General features: G+C 42.1%; 1 protein-coding gene across 1 annotated transcript; it reads left to right on the plus strand.

Moving 5' to 3' along the window:
- The first annotated feature begins 4337 nt into the window (after positions 1–4337).
- Positions 4338–21422, plus strand: LOC147883383 (uncharacterized). Its single transcript, XM_087399479.1, has 4 exons — positions 4338–4385; positions 4479–4877; positions 20715–20848; positions 21152–21422. Exons 1-4 carry the CDS (start codon positions 4338–4340, stop codon positions 21420–21422), a joined length of 852 nt encoding a protein of 283 aa, XP_087255605.1.
- Positions 21423–22554: the final 1132 nt, after the last annotated feature.

Here is a 22554-nt window from a genome sequence, read left to right on the forward strand (position 1 = left end):
AGTCCTTTGGAGAAGAAAATCTTGTCTCATGGGTAAAGCTTCTCTCATCCTCAAGATCTTTGGAGCTCGTTGATCTCCTGCTCATGGATAGGGATTACTAGGGAACTTCAAGCTTCATCATTGATACGACCCTCCATCTGTGAGACGAGTAAAGGGACTTATCGTTCACCTTTCATTAAGAGGTCGGCAGAAAGTTCTCTTACTCTATGACGAAGAACCACTTACCTATTTATAGTAAGAACAAGTGGCCTCTCGCCTTCATTTCCATTCCTGAGCTGTTGATGGACAAGAGTAAAGAAACCTTACGCTGTAATTGTTTAGAGATTTGCATAAGTTTTCCCTTTCTCTACGTAAGTGACAGATTGCTCACGGGCTTGTTCGCAAGGATTAAAGGGAACTAAAGGAGACTCCAGCTTTAGGATGTGCGCATAATTCTGTGCTATCTCTGATATGTTCTGCAGATTTTGTCTTGTTTGCTCTTCATAATCTCGCTCTTCGCGCAGCGTAAATCCTGAATACTAAGGCACTTCATTGGTTTCAAATCTTTAGGCGAAGGATCCTAACCTGAAGGGCTTGTATACCCCTCACGAATGCAAAGAATGCTCTGCATAGCCGCCCTCTGTGTTCATCCGCCGATTGACACTATCCGGCCCTCTAGCATGGCCCCTTCCCCCTTTGGAGGCTTGACAAGCCTTTGCGCAAATTGGAAGAACCGAATGGCCCCTTCTCCCTTTGGAGGCTTGACAAGCCTTTGCGCTGGGCGCAAACGAGTGTTGGAAGGACCAAATGCCATATATGGATAGTTTGGCGAAGGGAGGACGGGGCCATTTGCGCAGAGCGCAAACAGCTCAGAGCCCAGAGCCAAACGGAGCCCAGACTTGGGACAGGCTAGCCAGCATCATGCGAACATATGCATCTCTGGCCTTCGAATAAGCATCACGGGAGAAAGGGCAACAATACGAAATTTGGGAATCAGTCTGAATTTCCATGCTTTCTTCTGTTCAGCAGAATTTCTCCCGTGCCTTCACTCTGTCATTTTTCAGATGGTTACACTCTGTCATTTTTCATTTAATCATTTCAAAGATGGTTTCACTATGTCATTTATTTGTTTTTCTTCTTGTGCAGGTGAGCTTATTGAAAGTTGTGCAACAAATGCCTCCAGTAAGTTTGGTTTCTTTTTCTTTTTCTAGTTGCATTTCACCTTTGCATTTTTGCAAATCTTGTAATTGAGTTCTTCAAACGTGTAGAGAAAGAAACGTGATGTGTCTAGTCCTATCACAAGGAAAGGTGGCAAAAGGAAGAAGCAAGAGTCAGAGGTCAAGAATGAACTGAAGGAGCTTGAGCAAGTTGACATTGAAAATGATATTGAGGATCCTGAGGACAACAAGGATAAAACTATAGATGATCCATCCAACAAAGTAGGAGTTAAAGATGATGTGGAGGATATCATTCCAGAGTGTGTTGAGAGACCTTCAGGTGCAGATATTTTAGAGCTTCTTACAGTAACTAAAGAAATTCCACCTCCTCGAATTCCCTTGTGTCGTTGTCTCATAAACCCAGTTGTGCGTCAAATTAGGAATGATTTGACCATTTTGAAAAGAGCATTTGAAATAGAGGGATACATTCCGACAAAAGGATCTTTTATTCTATCTATCAAAATGCCTGATGGGTCTTCCAAGGATGTTGATGATGTCACAAGAGAACGTTGGGACAAGAATTGGAGCTTAGTTAATGATGAGTTTGAATCAGAGATAATTGGCACACCATGGAGCTTTCTATCAAACAAAATGTTCTTTGTGTGGGAAGGAAATCATCGTACGGCATCTTGGATGGAAAGCATAGAAGAGCTTTACACAAATATCAAGTCTAGACACATTAGAGTGCAAGCTCAAATTATTGAACCGGAAGAAAAGGATGAGCTTAAGCTTGTTGTTGCTCTGCAAAGATTTAACTTGTAAGCCTTGTTGTTTATGTTTACTATATTGAGATGGTAAGTGCTTGTAAATGAAACCAATTTTGATCCATTTAAGTCAATGGTTGCAGGCTTAATGAAGATGCAATTGTTGTTACTAATCTCAAGGATTATTTGTACCACACAAGCACACTCGTATCCTGTGATGCTCAATATTTTACTCAGGATTTTAGTGAGGAGGAGAAAAAAGCTATTGAGTTAGCAAGACAGAAAGAGGTTGGAAGTGGACGAAGGGTGTGGTATCCCCTCACCCAAACTATTCTTGGGAGGATGGTATTTGCTGTAAGTATTAGTTCTTTAGTTTATATATTTTCTTTTTTTGTGACTTTGCTTTGTGTTCCAATAACATTATGATGAGATTATCTGTTTATGTTGAAAGGGGAAATGGAAATCAGATTTTGAGGCTCAATGCAAGAAATTGCATTCTTCCATGCCAAAGGATGAGAGAGAGTCCAAGATTCATGAGATTAAAAAGACTGTGGGAGCAACATATCGAAGAAAAATTACACGGGTAAGTTTTCAATTTACTAAATTTTGTATTTATAGATCACAAATTTGAATTTGTAGTCCACAAAATTCTACGTTTTATATCTCAGATATTTGAATTTATAGTTTGCAAATTTGAATTTATAGTTTTCAAATTCTAATTTTACAACTCATAAACCTTAATATATGGTTTGTTGTGTGTATCAAAGTCTCTTCTAAAACTTTACTATTTGGCAGATGCTTTTAATAGTCAATCCTTCCCATGGCAAGGAGTGGTTTAATATCCTTTGGAATTTACCATTTGAGGATACATCAATGAAGATCACTTTGGAGAAGCTTTACCAAGTATCAATTGCAACCTGTTCCAAGGCAAAGCAACTATCTATTCTTTCTCTTCTTGGTGCAGATGACAATCTAAAGGAGAGTTATGGGATGCCTATGACTGACCATGGTTTCATACCTTGGCTTGCAAAAGAAGTATGGATGGACCATGTGTTGGCAGATGCTGGGCGATTGCTTGACCAAGTGATGAAATCATCAAGCATTGAGGGTGCAGCTACACTTCCAGACAGTCCTTCTATTCTGGAATACTTTGATGGCATTATAGTGAGACACAGGCCTTTTTTGTTTGAGCCTTTTGCTTCATTGATGACAGTTGCTGTTGTTCCATCCAAGCAAGTTGATCTTATAAATGCCAGCAGACGATTGGTTTACAGGTGCGTTTTGGCTTTCGTTTTCAATGGAAAGATATCTTTGTAATACCTTGCATTCTCTTATATTATTCTAAAAATCATTTAGGTATCTCCATTATCTGGCTGCAAATAAGAGTCTTAAGGTGGTACCATCCATTTGCAAGGCTTGGACTATGCTTGCACCTGCTACTTATTGCATGTACACCTCTCATATTTTTAGAGAGAATAAGCATAAGGATGGTCATATATTGCTTACAGAGTGGGAAAGGAAGCACTGCCCTTGGTGGATTGAGATGAAGGCTGGAACATGTATCGAGGAAGAGAAGGAAACTTATGATCGCCATTTAAAAGGTGAGTGCAAGTCAAACTCGGGTTCGTCGGGCAACATGGATGAGGCACAAAAGAAGAGGCTTGAAGAGGAGCAAAAAGCAATAGTAGAAAAGCAAAAGGCAAGTCATGTGACTCCAAATAACAAACGAGGTGGAAGACCTAAACCAACAAGCACTTCTAACACAGGTCTATTTTCTTATAACTCTTTCTTTCATGTTTCAAAGTGATTAGAAGCTTCCTACAAATTTAATTTAGGATTCTTTGTTATTGTAGACAATGATCCACGAAAGGAGGAGTCTCTTCTTAGCAAGAAAGTGTGTAATACGGATATGGTTTATGTTCCTTTGTCCACTTTCTCATCATTTGCAACTCGTATCATCTCACAAGAAAACTACAAAGTTTGGCAGTATGATTATGTATCACTTGGAAAAGAAGTTAAGCAATACAAGTACGATGGGGCTTTTCAAATCATAAGAAATTTTTACCATGAACTTGGTGGCATGAAGAAGTCACGCAATGGAAAAAATGCTGCATGGAGTGTGGATTTTTGCTTGATTGACCTTCCTACAGGATCTATAGTGAGTGGAATCAAGGGTGGAATCCCTGGATGGAACATTCTAAATGAGGAGCATATCTCATGCTCACTTGCTATTGCTTCATCTGTGATGGATGATTATGGATGGACATTGGTGATGTGTTCACCTGTATCCACTTCATTCGTTGAGCGTTTGGCAAGACAAATGAGACTAGAGGTTTCTTGTAGGTGAGCAATATATCACAGTTGATAATGTCTGTTTATGTGAATTGCATTCAGCTATTGGTATCTTATAGTTAGTACATGTAGATGGATCGTGGAGATGGGAGATTGCATTGATGTTGTGGATAATGTTGGCTTTGGTGTCAAGGTATGTCATTTGGCTATTTACATGATTGTCATGTTCTTGTTTGTTCGTATTTTAGCATTCTCCATTAACTTTTTCAATCTATGTTTTATGTAGATTACTGCCTTTCAAATCCTATTGTTCTCTAGGATTGGCAAGAAGGCACATCACTATCTTGATAGGGCAAATAAAGTTTCCCAATCCCTTAAGGTGTGCATGGACAATTATTTCATCACTCATTACTTGCCTTCAAGTGTACAGTGCATAAAAGAGGGAAAGGGTGGACAGTGGCGTGGTGGGTTGGAGAAGAGTAGCTCCATGATGTTGATGTTCATGGAGTTGTTGTGTCCGATTGGAGGCTCTGTGCTTGAGCTTGGTGCAGGTACAGCACCTGGGATGAAAGCAGCAATTCACTCAGGACGTCCATGCATGGCAGTGGACAATGACAAAGAGATTTGCACAGGATACTTAGAAGGCATGCTTAGAGACAACTTCACAGAGGCAGGGCCTTCAAGTGTGAATCAAGCAGTCCTCATGATAGATGATGAGGAGACAGACTATGACTTTGATGCACCTCTTGATTAGTGAGTAATTTATTTGATCTATGTGTATAATTTAAGCATGGTTAGATACTGACTAATTGAGCTTAGTGTTCTGCCTTGCTATGCAAAAGATGTGGCTACCCAAATGGCAGGAGATAGCACATTCAATTATGAGTTGGTGGAGAGGCATCATGGACATCTAGACTACATAGATGACTTGGCTGATGAGGTCTAGAGAGCATGTCCTGGCTTTTTATTGATTGATGCAAAACTTAATTTCTCATGTTTTCATTATCATCTCATGTAGACTTGGTTTCTTATGGATGGATAGCCATTACCTTCTTATGCTAACCTTAACTTCTTATGGATTGATAGATTATGGCTTCTGAATCATGTGATTTTAATGTTCTTTGACCTAATAATATGAACATGTCATAGTTGTTTTGGAAATGTATGGCAAGTTGCAATTTTTAGGTTTGAATTTTTAGGTGAATTCATAATATATATCCGTCCCTCTATTGAGTTTCGAAAGACTAAAAACAAATAATTGTTGGCAATCTCACAAGCTTGGGGGGAGGTATTAATAAGCATATCTACTTAAAAGTGAACAATGCCACTAGTCCTAATTTTGTTGGCATGTTGAGGCTTATAGAAAATACAATGAATGTGCAAATATAATACACACAATTGCATCATGAGAGCATTCAAACCAAGGGTATATGTCTTTGGCTCTTTGTACCTTGGTACATGCATGCAGCTAATATGAGAGCTGTCGATTGAGGTTTTTAAAAAAAGATATATCATAAAAAAACATTCATTCAAGTATAACTCCATTGAGTGCTGCTCGGATAATCCGCTCAAGGGTTTCCGCTCATAATATGTACGCACCTGCTGATATGTGCCATTGGAAAACCACGTAATTACCATGAAAGGCCCCTCCTACCATATCTAGGAAGTTGTTTGGAAAGTGTTATCCAATGGAAATTCATAGCAAAGAACCAAATCATCTTCCTTGATATCCTTGTCTTTGACTTTTGCATTTGCAATGGCTTGGTTCTTCTGTAGCAAACAAAGGTAATGCTCATGAGTTTGCAATTGATCTAGCTGTAATTCAGCCATATTGCTTTATAATCAACATTAAGGGTTGTAACGATTAATTAGGGAGAGTAAGAATCTCTCTCATATTTAAAGGATGAGAGGTTACCTGTTATTCATAACTGATGACTTATTCCCATAGTATGTTGAAGCAGCACATAATCAACTCTGCACCCTCTTTAGCTTGTTAGAGAAGGTCATCATTCGCAATAGCTTAGGGTGAGTAGCAATAGCTAGCTCTACAAAGGCTATGATGCTATGGGGGGTATAGATCATGTGTTCTAGATGAAAAATAAAGCAATGATATGCTTAAGCAAAACCACATGATCCACATTGTGACGGATGGTCTTCATCTTTAGCATCCAATCAAAGACCCTAAGATTCATTATCTTTAACGTTCCATCTAGTGAAAATTATTGATGATGGAAGACCAAAATGTGTGGGCCACTTTGTCGATGTAGTGACTTATTGAAGCCATCACTACATCCTCCGCTTCCACCCTCAGTGCTGCATAGCATATTCATCAAGCCACAAAATATCCTAGAACCAGCCATTGTATTTTATGGTCATTTTGTGCTTGCTCTTTGACAATGGCTCAAAATATTAGCTTATTTAGTGGAGCTTTGTGTCAAGAAGATAATATTGAGGCACCAAATACTCCTTATGGAGTTTCATGATGAAAAAACTGTTGGTTGCCAAAGGTTGATGGTGACTTGTAAAGGGGGATGAACCTTGTCCCATAGATGTTGCTCCCAATGAACCAAGCCAAGCTGTAGTGGTGGCTAGATCTACACCTGTAGCAATTGCACCTACCATAGTTGAACAAAGAAGATGGAATTACTATGATCCATAAGCTATTTTCTTGACTTCTTTGTCAATCAAGGGATTCATTACTCCTTAGATTAGGTCTTGCATGACTCCTTTACATGATTGGCAGACAATGCATCAAGCTAAGAATGAGGCAAGCATCTCATTTCTCATGAAGGATCTTTAGAGATAGGTGAGATAGTATGTCAAATCATCTACCTAAGGTTCAAGACCTTAGAGAGCAACTCCTCATACTAATGAGATCATTTCTTAAAAAGAAATGACCTCTAGGACATTACAATCAATGTTGGAGTCCTATCTAATCTTCCACATTTCTCTCACACTATCTTTGATAGTCAACTCTTAGCCTTTATAGATTGAGGAGTTTGTGGGTTTGTTATTATAGTAGGAGTAGATAAGGAAGAATAAGTCTTTCTCCACTCACAGCAATAATCAATCACTTGCAACCCATGAGATAAGTAATGGTGAGCCTAAACGTGGTTCACAATCTAAGATTTGCTCCTGGACAACCATCTTACAAGCAACAAGCAAAGAAAAGCTAAGAAGAAGAAATATTCCATTAGTATTACAAGCCAAGTCTAGAGAGAAGACATAGAAGCTGGAATTTTTGTCTCAATTTCTAATGCTTCCAAGGCTAACAAAGATAATGCTTTAGCAAGGTATGTGGCTAAAGAGTGGTTCTTTCTTGTATGTAGTTATGATTTCAATATTAAGGATACTTCACTTAGTGTGAGTGAAAATATAAGTGCAGTTTCATATTTTAACAATGGTGCATCAAGATGCATAACATCCAAGAAATACTTGCGTCTTGGTTTGTAGCCTTCTTATCCTATGAAAGGAGTTGGGAAGATCATTTTATCTTCAATAGATGGTAAAGAATTGAGTTCAAGACGTCCTTTATGTTACAAGCATAAAGAATAAATAAGTATATGTTTCCTCTTTTAGTGGAAAGGATATGCTATTACTTTTGAAGATGATCAATGCATGTTAAAGATAGAGAAAAATACTACCAAATAGTCAATACAAGCACTCTTCATGATGGTATGCATCACTTGGATACATGATTGCATGGAAATAGTAACATCTACAATGAAAGATGTAGAATTATGGCATGCTAGATTTGGTCATGTGTGTTAACATCCATTGAGCATGTTAACGGATCTAGCCTATCCAAACCGTACGAGATTTGAGCCACAAATAGGTAAGGATAACACAAGAGCCATATATGGATAACACATGAGCCATTTGGAGACAAAGGAGGGTTGAGAGAATTAGCATATGCCTTGGTGCCATATAGGCCCAAGTGGTTGTAACAAAAGAGAGAGAGTGGTACATGGAATAAGGTTGGCCCTCCCTTCAAAAGGTGACTTGTATAAAAGGCCAAATGTTTGACTTTGGTATTCATTGTGTACTTTCAAGGAATGGAATAGAAGCTATCTTTTCCATCATTCTCTTGCATTGAGTTTCCTTCTTCTTCCTTGTTACTTGTCTTGTGATTGCCACTCTCCCTTGCTCCCATCCCCCTTCCTCATGCTCTCTTCTCCCTTCTCTCCCCCTCTCCGGTCTCTTCCCCTTTCCTCGTGGAATCACTTGCACATGATCTAGTAGACGCTTGGGTGACACAAGTGAGATTTTTGTGCATATGAATCTCCCACAAGCAGTTGTTCAAGAGTAGAGGCTTCGACAACATTCCTCAAGATCCCCATGACACGTTAGTCCCATCGAAGATTACACATTTTTAGCGCTGTTGCTAGGGAGTTCGAGGTATGATTCCATAATGCAAACTCCTAAAATGGGAACTATGGTTGAAGAGGTAAGAAATTCACTCATTAGTATTCTAATTATCGGTCACGAAGTGTGTCCCTCTATCGCTCATGATCTTGAGTGGGAAACCAAAGCGAGATATCACAATTTTCTACAAGAACTTCACAGTAGCCCTTACATCTACCTTCTTGTGGACTTGGGCTCTATCCATTCAATAAAATAATATGTGGCCATGATAATATAATGGGCTTGGGGTCCTTTCATAGCGGCGACAGGACTAATAGGACCAACAAAATCAATTCCCCACTTTTCAAAGGGTTGATAAGTCAGGACCCCAGTCAATGGCATGTAATCCTGGTTATGAGGTATGGAGATGTGTTGGAAAGGATCACAATGCTTGATAAAATTAGTGGCATCTACAAAGAGACCATAACCTGGCTTGTAATACCTTGCAGGTTGTAAGTTCTCCAACAAAGTGGCCCACCAGCGATGCCAGAATGAGCTTCCTCTAGGACTTCCACAAATTCATCTTCCCAGATGCATCGGTGCATAATACCATCTTTACCCCATCTAGTAGAGTTGTTTAGCTATCCGTTGTGGTATGGGGTAGTATCCTTGATGAGTTTTCTAGCCCTATCCTTATTGAGTGCTTTGTCTTGGGGGAAAACCATTTGTTAAGAAGTGTCAGATTTCTTGTGCCCATTCAGGAACTAGATCTACTAAGAATAGTGGGGCATTTGGGAGATTGTCTTCCACTCCTATAGCAAGCTCACCATTAGGGATCCATGACATGTGATCTGCCATGAAGTGTGTACGTCTATTTTGGACTGCTATCATAAAATCAAATTCCAAAACGATATGCATCCATCGAGTGATGCAATGCAACTTGTCATGCTTGGTTTATTGACTAAGTAAAGGAGGGCTTGGTGATCCATGAAAAAGTCAAACTTGTTTGCTAACAACAAGTAATGCCTACATATACCACATGGCCTTCACGTCTAGTGGTGGTGTAATTCATCTGGGCATCGCTCAACTAATGACTAGCAATGTATATGGGATAATTCAAATTAAACTCGGTTGTGCCAATACACACCCTATTGCAAATTTCAAGGCATTGATGTGAACATGAAACTCTTAGTCCCAATTGGACGCCTGCAAAATAGGGGCTTGATGCCAAGACCAACTTAAGGGTCTCATAAGACAATTGAGATTCTTATGTCAAATGGAATATAATCAACAATTTGTACAGAGGGCGGGTAGCAATCTCTACATAATTGTAAATAGATCAACGGTAGTAGCCCGTATGACCAATGAACCATTGTACACCCTTTGCCTTTATGGGTGGGGATAATTCTAGAATTAGTTTGATTTTGTTGTAATCAGTGGAGATCCCATTCTTGGATATTACATGTCCGAGTATTATCCCATGTTTCACCCAAAAATGACACTTCAAGGGATTGAGGGAGATTCTATGAAGATGACATCTTTTTTTGAATACCAATCTAAAATACTTAAGATGATCATCCCAATTAGAGTCAACACATAGATTATCCATGAAAACTTCTAAAAAATCCCTCAAGTATTCCTTGAATGCTGTGATCATTAGCTGCTGGAATGTTGTGAGTGCATTATGAGTCTAAAGATCATCACTTTTGAAGCATAGACTCCCCATTCCGTGGCAAAGGTAGTTTTATGCTGATCTTGGGGTGCTATGGACGGATACCCTGAGAACCCATCCAAGAAACTATAAGCTTCCTTGCCTACGACTCTTTCAAGGATGTGCTCTATAAAGGGCAGTGGTGGGTAATGATCCTTATAGGTCATGGCATTTACCTTCTTGGCATCAACTCATACTCTAACCTTGCCATCCCTTTTGAGTTCTATAATGATGGGAGAAACCTAATCTATATGCTCAATCTCATATATGAGCCCTGCATCGATCTGCTTTTGTATTTTGTCTCAAATAATCATTGCATATTTTGGATTCATGGGGTAGGGTCACCGTCGTATTGGTCTAATTTTGTCCATCATAGGGATGGCATGTTGCACTACCTTCTATGGCACACCCTTCATGTCTGTGTAATTCCAGGCAAAACTATCTTGAAATTCATGCAACAAGGCAAGCGAGGCATGTTCTTGCTCGGAGGTTAGGTCTTTAGCTATGTAAACTGGCTCAGGTTCCTCTTGACTAGGTTCACTTCTTTGACCTATCATTTTGGTCTCCATTCTCAGAAGACCTCTTAGCTTGTTCTAGTAGTATCTTGCAATCATGTACTGTATCGGCTTTAAAGTGTTTGGGAACTAGAGTCTCTTCCTCATCCTTGCCATTTTCTACAACTTCTAGAACAATTTGCCTTCCCTTACAGGATTTCTTAGGGTCCTTAGCTATTGAGGCCTTGGTCTTATGGGGTGGTTTATTCTCTGCAAAGGGCATTTCCATAGGGGGTGCCTCCTCCGCTTTGAGGGAATCTAGGGGGGACTTAGCCTATTCAATCGAGCTCCCTAGTTTGATGAGAATTCGTGATGTGCTGTAATGGCACCCACATACCCTATTTTGACTTTCCTTACCCTTTGATCTTCTGTGGAGGCTCTCAAGACATTTATCATATTAAGGGATACCACCATGCTCAGCCCCTTAGGATCAAGCCCCGCCATCTTGGTTCCCATCTTTTTGACTACATCTATGGTTGCCAAGACATGCCACTATTTTTGAAAGAGCTTAGGCTTTGGCAGTGGAGTGTACCAATGCTCATCCCAATCCTCACCTTTATCTTCTTCATTGTAGGCTTGAAAAACATTCACAGGGAGGTTCTCTGCTGATGCTGACTCAGTTGCAAATAGATTGCCAATCATAGGGTGTGCCTTCCAAGTCTGTAGGTTGACCCTCACAATTTGCTCATCCTTGCATAGATAAATCTGATTGGAGGCCCAACCATGTACTAGGCGTGCGACACGCATGAAGGGTCTACCTAGGATAATATCATAGCCACTCGGTTGCTTGTGGAAATCCATCATCACTCTCAAAGTACTGACCCAATTTATTGACTAGTATTTTTAGCATATTTGACTCTTTATGCAGGGCCTTAATGGCATTGGTGTCCACCTCTTTTGGTTTGACCATCCACCCATTCATCCAATCCAAGAGATCCCTCCAAAGATGGGATTTCCTTTTAGCAAGGCTGTTATGGGCATCTTTATTTCTGTGGAAGAGAATGTAACAAGCCCAGCCACATCCCATGGTTAATTGGTTCTCTACCCTCGGATTGGGGTTCTTTAGAATTTCAATATATCTGATCACGAGGGAAATCCAACCATTTGTAGCATGAATTATAATAGGTATGGGCCGTTCGATAGGCCCATAGTGCAACAGTGAGTTTATGTTCCCAATCGTTGTGGCTGTCTTCAACCATACATGTCATGATTCGACACAAGAACTTATTTGAGCTCTCATCCTATTTGTTTGCTCGGGGGTAGTAGGGAGTACATTTCTAGTGCATTATAAATCAGTGCAAAAGAAAATAACAAGACAAAATAAAACAAAGAGTAATATTTGGAGTTAGCTAATGAATGGTGGTGCTAGTAAATGAATGTGGAAAAAAGCTTTGAGGGTCATAAGAAACTCATCCAAACCCATTTTGGTGTCATCAAATTCACCCTACAATCGAGTTCATACTTTGGAGTTGGTATAGAGCCACTTGTTGTTCCATGTGTGAACTAGCGCCTTTGTTAGTCACATCCTCCCGCATGTTCCACTTCCAATGTACTCACCATAATAAACAGAGATATGTTCTATGTTTCAAATGTGAGTAGGATTGCAATGCCTCAAAGATCTTTTATTTTTGTTGAGACAATGTTGCTGTTGGGAAAGTTGTCGGTGAAGATAATTCATCATTCACATTGGAAGCCTCTTGTTGACTTCCATTGTGATGGGCATAATTGGTATGATAGGATTTTATGTATCTGCCATGAAGATTGATGTCAAATTTCTCACTAAGAAAGGTCCTTCTATAGCTTCGAAAGTAGATTCTATTTTGTCTTGGCAGCTTCTCTCCTTTTTCAAGACAAGAAAGGTGGCAGTGGAAGGGGGGGGGGGAGGTGGTGGTGGTGGAGGGGGCTCGGAGGGGGGGTGGAGTGGGAGGTGGGGGGGGGGGGGGAAGTGTTGGTGGAGGGGCGAGGAGGTGGGGGGGGATGTGGGAGGTGGTGGTGGAGGGGGGGTTGGGAGGTGGTGGTGGAGGGAAGGGGGGGGTTTGAGATGGTGGTGGGAAAGGGGAGGGGGGGGGGTTTGAGATGGTGGTGGAGGGCGGGGGTGGTGGTGGAGGGAAGGGGGGGTCGGAGGTGGTAGAGGGGGGGTTAGGAGGTGGTGGTGGAGGGAAGGGGGGAGGGTTGGAGGTGGGAGAGAGGGTGTGGGGGGGGGTGGGTGGTGGAGGGAAGGGGGGGGGTTGGAGGTGGAAGAGAGGGTGGCGGGGGGGGTGGTGGGAGGTGGTGGAGGGAAAGGGGTGGGTGGGAGATGGTGGTGGAAGGGGGGGGGTGGTGGTGGTGGAGGGAAGGGGGGTGGGAGGTGGTGGTGGAGGGGGGGGGGGGAGGTGGTGGTGGAGGGAAAGGGGGGTGTTGGAGGTGGGAGAGGGGGGAGGGGGTGGAGGATGTGGAGGGGTTGGTGGAGGTGGAGGTGCAGGGGGGGAAGGGGAGGTGGAGGGGGAAAAGGGGAGTGTAAGGAGATGGGGGGTGTAGAGAGAGGTAGACAGATGGTGGAGTGGAGGGTGATGGGGGTGTAGAGAGAGGTAGAGAGATGGTGGAGTGGAGGTGGAGGGGGAAAGGATGATTACCTTGAGTGGGAGAGATGGGGGATGGACGAAAGAAGTGGAGGTGGTAGGGAGGAAGATGATGGGGGGGGGTGAGAGATGGAGATGGAAGGGGGGCTGATGGAAAAGGTGGTGGTGGAGGGGGGGTTGATGGAAAAAGTGGTGGTGGTGGTGGTGGAAATGGTGGACAAAAGTTGGAGGATGAAAAATAGAGATAGACCTAATTATCGAGGCTCAACGGAATTTGGATATGAAAGTAGCTTGGAAAAGTGTGGGGAAAGAAGTGAGGAGGGGTTAGTGTTGCTTTTATAGGATGTGGGGGATTAAGGGTTAATTTTTGGTGTTGTGTATTAATGTGATTATGTAAGTCAACATTATCCTTTTGCACCATTTGGAAGCATTTTTTCACTCCTTTGCCTTGGGGGATGTATCCTCGATGTATCTTGAATGGTTTTTGGAAGGGTGTTCTTTTTCACACATGCAAACACGTGCTCCGCTTTTGCTTCAGGCGCTAATCTCCCCGACAACGATGCCAAAATGTTGTCACTGTTTCCCCCAAGTCCAGGTTCCAAGGGTGTTGGTCACCTATAGTTGTGTCATTGCTCGTAGTAGCATAGGTGTTCACAAATGTAGCATAGGTCCTTGAGTCGTATTCCAGTGAGAGGTGTAGGCTAAAGCATGGAAAGTAGATCTCATGCACACATGGGTGAGAAAGAGGGCTCGATCATAAGGATTGATGGAGGCTCTCACCTCAATGGGAGTTCAAGGGTTTAGAAGGGGATTTTAGGGTTCAGAAAGGGGACAAGGTTGAGAGAGCTATCTAGGAGTTCTAGGGTTCTGAGGGGGTTGCAAGGTTTAGGAGGAGTCCAAGGTTGAGGAGTGGAGAGCTAGTCTCCTTAGCGGTTTTGAGGGGTAAGGGTTGAGGAGGAGGGACAAGGACGGAGGAGGAAGAGGGAGGAGAGAGGAGGGAGGAGGAGGAGAAGGGAGGGAGGAGGAGAAGGAGAAGGAGGAGGAGGAGGAGGAGGGAGGGAGGGTGGAGGAGGAGGGTGGAGGAAGAGAGCGGTGGAGGGAGGAGGAGGGTGGAGGAATAGGAGGGAGGAGTAGGCGGGTGGAGGAGTGAGGGAGGAGGGTGGAGGTAGAGGGAGGTGAAGGGAGGAGGGAGGAGGAGGAGGGTGGAGGACGAGGGAAGAGGGTGGAGGAAGAGGGAGGAGGAGGGAGGAGGAGATGGAGAAGGAGGGAGGAGGAGGAAGGAGTACAAGGGTTGGGAGTGAAAGGCTAAGGGCATGCTAGAATATGATAGTGTAAGAGAGCATGGACGCAATGGAGATCAATCACATGAACATAATAGTGAGCTTGAACACTAAACCCCAAAAAGTGGGGGTTTCATTCCATTGAGAGAGAAAGATGTTTTTTGGGTAGAAAAAGTTTGTGTTGTATTAGAATATCATCATCATCATCATAAATATTTACATGTTCTTTGGTAGAGAACAACTAGCCCCCATGGGGAGAGTTTCATCAAAACATTTCTGAGAAATCTTCTTGAAGTAAAAAACAGTAGCAGCAGAATCAAAAGAGAGGGACATAGGAGTCAGTGTCATTTGTATTGTCATCATTGAAGGAATCAAAGTAATTGAAACTCTCTATCAGTGTCATCTGCTTGGGCTTCACAAGGTGAGTCTGGTTCCTTTTTGACATTTGTGGAGGGTACTTGATTAAGAAACTCAGTGATCTCAGTAGGGCTTCAAAGGGTGTGGAATTATCAATTCCAAAGCAGCTTTGAGTGTGTTCTTGTAAGTCAGCATTGAAGAGGGCAACCTCTGCTTTGAAATTGTGAATCAATTCTATGATTTTCTTCTAGTCCTGCTCAGCCAGTTAACAAACAGTAAGTCAACTTGCAAAATAACTTGATTAAACTGAAGATTATTCTTGGCTACCCATATGAACCAAAGTGCATGTGCTCTCAGGGGTGACAGGTGTCCTATTTTGTCCTTGCAAAGTCTCTAAGTAAGATGGCCTTTCAATTCATTGGCTCCCTTGTCTCCAGTTGGACTAATTTCCAAACCTTTTTGGCCACAGGACAAGCCACAAAGAGATGGAAGGTATCTTCATTGGTAGAGGGGCAGTTCATACATTTACCATTACCCTTCCCAATCCTGAGTCCTCTGCCATTGGTCCACACAGCTTTATGCAATATGAGCCACATTAGGGCAGATATTTTGTCTGGAATTGAAGGAGACGAAATGGCATAGAACCTGAATTTCCATTTCTCTTTGGAGTCATGAAGTTTCCACCTGTCATTAAGAACCTTGCAGAGATCTCCCATGTCCCTGCTTGGTGTGGGTATAGGGAAGAAAGAGGTACTCTCCACCCAGCTGAACTCTCTACTATAAACTAGGAAAGATCCCCCCTTCCAATGTTGGCTGCCACTCCAAAGTTGTATTCTACTCAGAACAAGTGACTGACTTTTGTTATTTAGGCTGAACTCTCTCCTAATCTCTACCCATGTTTTCCACCTTACTTTAGCTCTATTCCACAACTGCCCTAGCTTTGCAAACCCTTTTTAAAGAGAAGAGCTACCTTAGCTATTTCTTCATCAAAAAGCACAACTTCTTTGAAAATAACAGAAATCCAAATTGAGTCCAAGGTCATAAAAGCTCCTTTACCTGAAAAGACAATTTGGCTTTTGATCCCTTCAAAAGCTGTCCAAAGAGAGACCCAAAGCTGGCTGCCTTTAGGTTTGCAAGGCTCTAGGTTACAAATAGCTGACAGCATAGGGTAGTTTTTCCACTTGAGGACTTTGAGGGGTCTTAGGGAGCTGACATTCTTAAGGAGAATTTGAGCCCAATCTTCAATAGGGTGTAGGGTCAATGTTCTCCTCATTAGAAAGGGCCAAAGTGTTGTCAACTTTTCTAACAAGGGGGACCTCTTCATTGGACCTTTTCCTTCTAATAGTTTTGAAGTACTCCTTGGTTGCTCTGTCAGCTTTGCTAGCCCACCAATCTCTGAAGTATACTTTAGAGTCATTTAGAAGAATCTACTCTTGAATCCTAAACTCATTTCTTTTGAGCACCAAGTCAGCCTATGCTTGAGGATCCCCCTGTCTAGCTCTAGCTAGGGTCTCCAAGGCAGTAATCATGCTCTATATGCTGTCCATCCTCTTGGCCCTAATTTTAGCTCTATCCTTTCTAGCTTTTCTGAGGAACCTTTGGGTGTGGTCAACTACAGTACACTAGGATTCACTGGTAGAGGTAGAATCAGTGAAAGCCTTGAGCCAAATAGCTTTAACACCTTCTTGAACACCCCAGTCAAAAAATTTGGGATCAGCCTTAAACCATGAAGTGGTTTTTTGGCCCAGGCCAAAGTCACACTTGAGCAGGATTGGCTTGTGATTTGAAAGAAAGAAAAAGGAGAAGACCCGAGTCTAACAAGAGCTGGTTTGGCTGACTAGATCTTATGAGACATATATCCTGTCAAGTCTAGCCTCTCTTTTGTTGTCCCCTACTTGACTATCTGACCAAGTGAAGGTGTTATTCATCCCCATGTCCACTAGACTTAGCTCTTCTTTTAAGTCCTCCCAAGGTTAGTTCTCTGCCTCCGATGACTATTCCTTTACCCATCCATCTATCATTGGAACTCTCCACCATGTTACCAAGCATTTATTTCCTACTAGAAGGAGTGACTCCCAACTAACCATTCTTTCGTGTGTATTGTTAGAAACATATAGTGAAACCACTGTGAATGTCTGCCCATGTATAATGCATTTAACCATAATCCATTTGCTCTGTGTATCCAATTCCACATCCAGAATACCTTGAGCATAGTTAGAGAGTACTCCAATTGCCATCCCACCGTCACCCTCCTCATGGTAAGTGAAGAACCATTTCCTTCTCTTGTCAATAGTAGTCAGTCTCTTCTCCAAAGAGGGTCTAGAAACTTTTTCTTATAGAGTAAGGAAAGTAGGGGAAAGAGCATTAGTTCTCAGCCAATAAGCTAACTCTTCTCCTTTGCCAGGGTCAGCAAGCCCTCTGACATTGAGGGAGAGGATGGCTTTTGGTTTACTTGACATTCTTCTTAGTTCCCTTTCTAGCCCTAAGATTGGGGCTGTTTATCTGAACGGAGGCATTTTTTCCTTGAGAGAGTTTTCTCTTTCTTTGTACCTGCATAAAAGCCTTACCTTGGTCAGCAGTATCCTTTTCAACCCCCATATCTTCTAGGTCTTCCTCACTAATTTTTGAAGAGGCCATCTCATCCTCTTTGCTTATATCCTCCTCAAAATCTTTTGACCAGCCTGGCTCTGGGTTTCCAAAAGTTCCTCCTTCACCTCCTTCGCTGTGTTGGAAGGGCTTTGAACTGCTTTGGGGGTCACTGATTTCTTATGGCTTGGGGGCAGAGGCAGAGGTAGTGAGTCCTTCTTTGGCCTCATCTGTCCTTCTTGAGCTAGCAAAGCGAGTAGTAAGCATCTTTCTTGATGGGAGGGAAAAGAACCCTCCTCTAGCTTTCTGAGCAGCCGTCGAGTAAGATACCATGGCACCATCCCTCCCAGCTTTGAAGTCTGACGATGCGCGTCCATTCTTTTCCTGAGGTAGTGGCTTTTCACTCAAAGTGGGAGAAAGTCTATCTTGTTTGAGGGTCCCTAAGCCCCTTTTTAGGCTTGATTGGTGAAGGTTAGCTCTGCAAGAGTTCTTTCTCTCGAAAGTTCGGGAAATGTGTCTTCAAAGGTCACATCAGAAGACCATTTTGGATGGGATCGATGATCCTGTCGTGGGTCAGGCCATCAGTTCTGTCTACTGATACCATGTCTTCATCATAGTCATTTCTCAGATCATGTCCTTTGTGAGCACTTAGTGGTGGGCAGGGGAGTCTAGTGTGAAATCTTCTGTCTTCCTCTCCCTCTCCTTCATCAATTTCCATCATTTTTTTCACATTGTATTGAGAGATATTTATACATGTTGGTCTTTACACAATCTATAGATACCTCCATTGTGGGACATCTTTTGTAGGAGACCTTTTGGACAAGAGTCCCTCCACTTTTGGCGGGGACCTTTTGGGTCCCTTCACAAAGTGGGGGGACCTTTGAGTCTCTACACAAAGTGGGGGGACCTTTTGGGTGTCTACACAAAGTGGGGGGACCTTAAAAAGTGTAGTCTTTTAGTCTTTCTCTCTCTAGATCCTGATTTTGCAAGTATGATTGGATCTTTTCTAGAGAGGATTTTGGCGATCCTCATCCTTTAAGATTCATCATACCATCTTTTAGAGTCAATATATTACAAGCGGAGCTTTGCCGCTACTCTACACACACAATGCTGTCATCATTGATGTCTTAGACTGCACTTCTGGCCCTTGTTGCCACAAGGTTAACAATGGATTTAGGTTGATCATTGTCAAGGTGCATAATTTGAGTTCCTTTAGCACTTGGTAGATCTACTATGGCTAGTATATGCATCCAATTTATTGAGTTTGCTAGCTCGGGTAATGAAGCACACCAAGAGTCTTCAAGACCCTTGTTGTTTTCCTCTCCTTATATGTTTTCACCACATTTACCGATCTCAACCTATTGGTGGTGTTAGATTTAGTAGCAAATATATTTCCACTCATGGGATGGGCCTTTCTTGTTTTTAGTCCACTCTAATGGGCCTTCCTTGTTTTTAGTCCACTCTAATGATTTGGTATCCTTAAATAAATGTTATCAAACCACCATGCATGGATGAATCATGCAATTCACATGAAGGGTCTACCCACGATGATGCCATATGAGTCTAGCTTATGAAAGTTCAATACTACAAAGGATACTCGATAGGAAAAACCAAAAGTTTTGATCTTGAGATCTTTTAGGATTCCAATTGGCCGTGTTGTTGTATCATCGACCACCTTCACCACAAAGGGTGGTATTCTCGATGGGAGGTTCTCCCCACTTTTCCTAGAATTTCTTGGAGATAATACTAACTCCAACTCCTCCATCCAAGATTGTAGTGACCTTATGATCATTGTAGGCTTGATTATTTATGCCAACAATAGGCTTAGCTTTTGAGGCAACTTTGTGGTCTACCTCATACACATCTGCTACTACATATAATCTAGCATTCATTCAGTCCAAAAGATCTCTCCATAAGGTGGACTATTATGTAGCAATGTAGGAATGGGCAATTTGATATCAGTGGGACAAGAAGGATGTGAGCCTTGCAATGTCCTTGGGTTCATGTACATACACCATTGTGGATGGTTTTGGTTCTACAAGATCATAAGAAGACAAATTGCCTTCTTGATCTTTGAGTATTTGATTAGTCGGGTCTCCCGCAAACATTCTAGCTAGCAAATCTGATTTAGGATTTGAATCCTAGGTGGACACCTCCTTGTCAATCCTCTTTGGTACATTAAAGGGTTTCTTTGAGCGTAATATGCAGGTGAAATTTGGATAGATGTATGGGGCCCTTTGCTTCCTTGGAGTTTTTTCTCAAATTTTTATTGGCATTCTTGAACTAGAGCTTGGGATTTTCTTCTCAATTATGAGGACTGGCTCCTTTTGGAGTCAGTGTTCTACTTTTATCATTGACCCCATTTGATTCTTGAAGGTTGATCATGCCTTCATGTATCGATTCATCTCTTGAAGCTTCCAAAGATGAAGAGCTCATTGTGGTTGTGTCTTCACCTGATCCAATTTGGATGAGTACTTTTTCTTTTCCCTTACCCACATGTACAACCTTCTTTTTACCTTCCATTTTTGGTTGCTCATTCTTGACTGGTTTAGCAGATGAGGTTGTGCCTTGTGTAGGAGGTTTTTGTTTTGCCTTATGGGCCAACCTTGCCTTAGCTTGAAACCTTGTGACTCGTGAGAGCATCGAGGGAAACCATGTAGTTTCTCCTCTTTGTATACTCAGTAAGTTTATGTTTGTTGCGTTTGAGTACACCATTAAAGTACTAGGACTACCTCTGTATAGTGGGAAATCTTGGTAAGATGGTCGTATCCACACCCATTGCACATTGGCGCTACTGGTCCATTAGTTTGTGACAACTTGTTACAATTATGTGAGCATTCTATAACTAGATGGGGACCATGACAATGATAACATTGTAGGGAAGGTCTCCTCACTATACTATTTTTCTCTTATCATGGTGTTTGTGTTGATGCCTAGAATATTGGAATTGGATAATCACCCTGCTTTATGTAGTGGTTGGGTCTCATTGATGCATTGTCCTCACTGTAGTGACTGGGTCCCATTGAGGCATTGTCCTCATGTAGTCATAATCACTCCCGCATTGCTCGTAGTAGGTACAATCCAAATCTTGCACCTCTTCTATTGTTACCTAGTTCATTGGTGTTATTCTAGGTGGTGATGGTTGCGGTTGCAAGATTGGTTGGGGTAGCAGCACATCTTGTACCTTGTACATGCCTCTTTGTGGTTGGTCTACCACTTGATGTGATTGTTGCACCTGACTTGAAGCATTTGGTGGTTCAATCAAGGCAAGTGGTTTCCTTGATGGGTATGTGATAAGGTTGTGGTTCTTTGGATAATGACATTGATGTGTTTCATGATTTCCCCACCTTGCACAATCTACACAATAGTGGTTTGGTTGAGGTTGCATTTGCAGGTATTCTATACTAGCATGATATTGTTTGCTTATGGACAGTTGGCATGTGATTTGCAACGATAAAGATATGGTATACTACAATATCAAAAGGATTTTAAAAATGTGCCCACATGCTAATCTTTGTACATTCAGAACTGGATGAATTCAATGTTGAATCTTCTATATCGAATTGCAGAACTGATATCTTATCAGGCGTGGATTGGTTCTTTAGTTATGAGAAAGTAAAAGATTTCAAAAGTAATGTCTTATTAGGAATGGATGAATTCATGCACATTGAGAAAGGCAAAGGTGTCATTAGTGATGTTTTATCAGGTGTGGATGAGGTTATGGATATTGACAACCTTGGTGTCAAAGAAAGTTGTGATAGGAGGGGGTGGAGGTCTCGCTCTATACAGATACCTAGGATCATGAGTATATTAAAGGTTTGGGTTGTGGGTATACGCTAGATTTGTAGGATCAGAGCCAATATACACCCTCTGACATTGAAAAAACAAAAATAAATAAATTAGACTCCGCTATGTCCCTACAAGCCAAAAATAATGTAAGTAAAATGCCCCCACCAATTGAAAAGATTATGCTAAGTTGGATGATTAATCCTTGCTACCGCCTCATCTCATCTCCCTCCTTACCTCTCTTCCCTACCTCCCTATCTTCGCTTTCCTTCCTGTCCCCTTGCCACTATTGCTTGCCTCCCTACTCTTGCATTCATGCCTTGCCTCTCTGGATGCTCCCCAAGCAAAGCTGAGGAAAGTCAAGAAAGCGTTGCAACAAGATGTGACTAAGGGGTCCTTTTGCCATGCCTTTTGAACCTGCTGCCTCTTCCCTTCCCTGATGGTTGCCTCCAACTACCTGCCTTCCCTTGCTCGTCTCCATCCCCTTGCCTACCCCTACCTCTTGGTTGTCTCCCTGTCACTTACTCTTCTTCTCCTCATTGCTCTTGGTGGCTATGGCAAATGGGGCACTTTCCCCCTCTTCTTCTATGACCTCCTCACTTCCCCTCTTTCCTTGCTCCCTTGCAGCTAGAACCTTGTTTTGTCGCCTCTTGTGCTTCGACCCTCCCCTTCTTATACTACCTCCTTTCTTTCTTGTAACAAGATGGTATTTGGGGCACTATCCTCAGGCTCAAGGCAGCTCCTAGGTCTCTTCTTGATCCCAAGTGCATGTGTTGATTCGTTTAGTTAAGGCTCCAAATCTAGCTTGTTTCACGCTTGACACGGTGTCAAGGAGTGCTAGCCCCTTGTGGCTTCATGATTTTTTGAAAATTAAGGTCTATTTCAATGCAATTCGCATGCAAGTTTCATCCTTTCTTGGAGCTCGGGGTGCAAAATTATAGGCCAATTTCCCCAAATTTTCTAAGTTTTCAGGCTGACTGCTAAGTCAACATCTAGGGACTTAGTGTTGAATTCCTATGTTAGTATCCTGTTTATGTCAGCGCCCTTGCTATCTCAGCCTCTTGCTAAGTCAGCACCCTTGCTATCTTAACGCCCCTTCTATCTCTACCTCTTGCTAAGTTAGCCTTGACTTCCTATGTCAGTGCCTTGTTTTTGTCATTGTCTTATTAAGTTAGCAGTGACTTGC

This window comes from Dipteris shenzhenensis, chromosome 28, assembly GCF_047967505.1.
Source record: "Dipteris shenzhenensis isolate YYH24624 ecotype China chromosome 28, Dip_SZ_1.0, whole genome shotgun sequence".
Taxonomy (NCBI): domain Eukaryota; kingdom Viridiplantae; phylum Streptophyta; class Polypodiopsida; order Gleicheniales; family Dipteridaceae; genus Dipteris; species Dipteris shenzhenensis.

Coding starts and splice junctions, on each gene's coding strand:
- LOC147883383 (XM_087399479.1), top strand. CDS start 4,338: ATGGGAGATTGCATTGATGTTGTGGATAATGTTGGCTTTGGTGTCAAG. Junction 4,386..4,478: donor ATGTTGGCTTTGGTGTCAAG/GTATGTCATTTG, acceptor TGTTTTATGTAG/ATTACTGCCTTTCAAATCCT. Junction 4,878..20,714: donor CAGAGGCAGGGCCTTCAAGT/GTGAATCAAGCA, acceptor GTGTTATTCTAG/GTGGTGATGGTTGCGGTTGC.